Raw genomic sequence first — 3582 nt, 5'->3', positions numbered from 1 at the left:
TAAAACTCATGCCGGGCGCGTGTGCGTGCGTGCCCAAGATCCCAAGAGGAGAATGGAGGAGAAGGGATTGTGGCGTGACCATCCCCCCTGGGGGGTGATTTCTCGCTTTCTGTCTCTATGTCTCTGTCTGTCTGGCGAGCACACGCGCCCTATAGCGAAAACCTTCCCCCCCCCCAAAAGGCTATTTGTAGAAATATATAGTTTATTAAAAAACCGATGCATGGTTTTGTTTCACTTCATGCCATGATTATAGGCATACATTATTTACAAGCATAAATACAAATTGGCAAAGACTGGTCATTATGACTGAAATCCCATACAAAGGATGAGCCCAGGGACCCCTCCAGCTTACCTGGCCGCCAGATCGCCCACGTCCATACTGCCTGCCTTCCTTAAAGCCTGCATCCCAGTCTGTACGAATGATCCGGTCATCCAGACGGGTTCCATTTATGTATCGCATAGCATTTTCTGCATCTGCTCTTGAATAGTATCTTCAGTATCAGTATTAAGGAACACAGCATTTCTCCAGACATTTTTGGAACTATGGGAAGCAACATCTAAATGAAGCTGAGCTGTTAAGAAAAAGTACAAAAGTAGGACCAGCACATGACTTAATGGTTACACTGTTGGACTCCTATGTAGTTGATTGTGGTTTGAGTCCTGAACCCAATGTCTTAAAACTCAAGCCAAGCGCGTGTGCGTGCTCAAGATCCCAAGAGACTGGAGAAGGGACTGCCATCCCCCTGGAGAGTGATTTCTCTGTCTCTCTGGCAAGCACATGCACCCTATAGCAAAAATCTCAGGAAAAAAAAATATGAAAGTGAATCCAATCAGATGGAGTTCAGGGTTCACAGGACGGTTAGAGGTTAGTCCAGAAGTACTATGGAAGTCACGTATCCATGGCTACACTGATCATGATTTCTTATTCATAATAATTTGGTCCCACTGTTCCTATGATTTGGCTTACAAAATATATGTTCACTACAAGTTTAGACCACAAACTGTACACATCTCCAAGAACCAATGACAGCCAAACTGGGTGCTGAATATTTAAGAAAAATATTTTGTTCCTTAGCCAGCTGAGTTTGATTTGTGCATAATAAGCTACCTTATACCTTTCAGCTAGAAAACCACTGAACTTGAATGAACATAGTACAAAAATGAACTAGAGACAATTAATTAGAATTTGCGTTTGGGGAGAGAACATCACAATTCTCAACTAAAAAAAATTTTGATAGATTTTTGTTATAAGATGCTTGCACTTGCTAGAGAGAGACAAAGTGAGAAATCAGCCCCCAGGGGTAATTGGCCCCGCCGCAATCCCTTCTCCATCTTGGGATCTGGGGCACATGCATACGTGCCCAGTTTAAGTTTTAAGCCTCTGAGTCCAAGACTTGAACTGCAGTCGACTGCGTGGGGAGTCTAGTGATGTAACCATTATGCTATCTGCTGGTCTCAAGAAAAAGATTTTTATAGACTGGAGTTTACTTTTTTTAAACAACAACAAAAAAATTCATAAGGGATAGGTTTCAGAAACTTATGCTCCTTTCCACTGGCTCTCACAAGTGTGTTTCTCTGGGTAGAGCAGGCTGGTACTTCAGTTGAAACCAGGTACCTTTCTCTGGCTTTCTTCTTTTCTGGTCATTTTCCTTCACATGTTTTAGAAAGCTATCTCTGCTCTTAGAATGCTTAACATGCTCAATACGCACATTAATTCTCTTGGCAAGAATCTTGCTCTTGTTTGTTTTGTTTTGAGAGGTTTTTGCTACAGGGCACCTGTGCTTGCCAGAGAGACAGAAAGCGAGAAATCACCCCCTGGGGGGATGGCCACGTGCAATCCCTTCTCCATTCTCCTCTCGGGATCTTGGGCACGCACGCACACGCACCTGGCATGAGTATAAGCCACCAGGTCTGAGACTCAAACCGCAGCCGACTACATTGGGAGTCCAGTGACATAGCCATTAGGCTAACTGCTGGTCCCAGCCCCTTGTTTGTTCACAATGCCATAGCATGCTGGGTAACACTAGACTTCCAGTTTTGCCATGGTAACATTTGTGGGGCATTCCTTTTTAAATAGTACCCAGCCCCTTGATGTCTACAGTATCACTTTCCTTGTAGATTTGCATGTATTCTGCCAAAGGAACCACTCCAGCTTTCTGAAAGGCTCAGAGGACATATGTCCAGTGCCTCTCCTTTTTTCCCTCTGTGTTCAATGGTGGTTCTGGCCAAAAGGAAAAAAAAAATCTTAATAAAAAGACAAAATATCACTGCATTTCACTAGAACAAAAGACTACAAGTATTCCCCAGGCTAATAGTTAACCAAACTTATTTAATCATATCTACTTGAGATGGTATTTTTACAAATCTTCATAAGCAATTATGTTATTAGCTGGGCTTGGGAAATGCTGACCTAGATATTTTTCTTGTCTTTAAAATCACAGGTGGGAAAAAGACTTTGTGAAATCTTTGTATCCAGCACCTAAATAAAGCCTAATACATAATAGCCATTCAATAATTTTTTTTTAGTTGAAGTGAATGCTAGGAGGAGAAACTGAGAAAAAACAGCTAACAATAGCAACCTCTTCTTTGGGCATTTGACACTAATTGTTGGCCTTTGATCTATAAGGCAAATGCAAAATCACTCTGATTCTCTGGGACTTATTATCTACTCGATAGATTGTTTTTTTTTGTTTTTTTGGTTTTTTTTTTTTGCTTTTTTGTGTTTTTATTGTTTCTCTGTTCCCTGTGAACTACTTAATTCCATTACAACTATAGGCAGAGCAAAAACCCAACAGTCTGGTTTTCTGAAGGGAGAATGGAAGAAGACTGCTGAGCCTAAAAATGAGAAATAAAAATTCCAAGTGCAGCACAGGGTGAGCAGGGCTTCCGGTTCAAGATGGTTAAGCGTGACCCAGTCCGTTCTTCTTCAGAGGCCCCGGAAATGTCAGGAAAGGGCTAGCAGGTAGCGTAGTGGCTGCGGTGCTGGAATCCCACACGCCAACCCGTGGTACAAGCCCCAGATCTGGCAGCTTGCTTTCTCACGTTCCCTGACTCTACGTGGTGAGCACACACGCCCTAGAGCAAACTGAAAAATAAAAATAAAAAATGCTAGGAAAGTAGCACACACAAAAGACAGAGGCAGCCTCAGCTGAACAGACAGCACAAGCTGATGAGCACTAATGAACGAAACAAAGTCCCAGTGTGAAATATTGTTGGAGGAGATTAGAGGAGTTAGCACTAATAGGAGGCTCTTAATTCAAAATACAGTGAGGCTCCAAATATGGTTTAATTAATGGTCTCCCTTTAATTTTTTGTTTTAAAATTTTTTATTTAACTTTATTTAATTAATAAAATAACTATATTTCAACTAATAAAATAATAAATTCACTTTTCATTAATAATCTGTCCCCAGAGAGGGACAGAGAAGAGGGAAAATGAGAAAGCAAGCCACTAGGTCCGGGACTTGAACCACAGTTGACATGCGGGAGTATAACACCCTTAACCATCATGCCACCTGCCGGTCCCTGGTCTCCTTTATTTTTTTTTAAAGAATTATTTACTTTTGGACCAGCAGTTAGTGTA

General features: G+C 41.6%; 1 protein-coding gene across 3 annotated transcripts in view; it reads right to left on the bottom strand.

The window, feature by feature from the left end:
* NCBP2 (nuclear cap binding protein subunit 2) overlaps nt 1-3582 on the bottom strand; it is an 11548-nt gene that overhangs the window by 987 nt on the left and 6979 nt on the right. For all 3 annotated transcript variants that reach the window (XM_006156767.3, XM_006156766.3, XM_006156765.3), the window contains one exon: nt 353-491. In XM_006156767.3, coding sequence (XP_006156829.1) covers nt 353-491 — 139 coding nt within the window. The remainder of the gene's footprint in view (nt 1-352; nt 492-3582) is intronic.

Source organism: Tupaia chinensis, unplaced genomic scaffold (genome assembly GCF_000334495.1).
Source record: "Tupaia chinensis unplaced genomic scaffold, TupChi_1.0 Scaffold000515_1, whole genome shotgun sequence".
NCBI classification, from domain to species: Eukaryota; Metazoa; Chordata; class Mammalia; order Scandentia; family Tupaiidae; genus Tupaia; species Tupaia belangeri.
The sequence above is the reverse complement of the archived record's forward strand: the minus strand, read 5'-3'. Positions and strand labels throughout refer to the sequence as shown.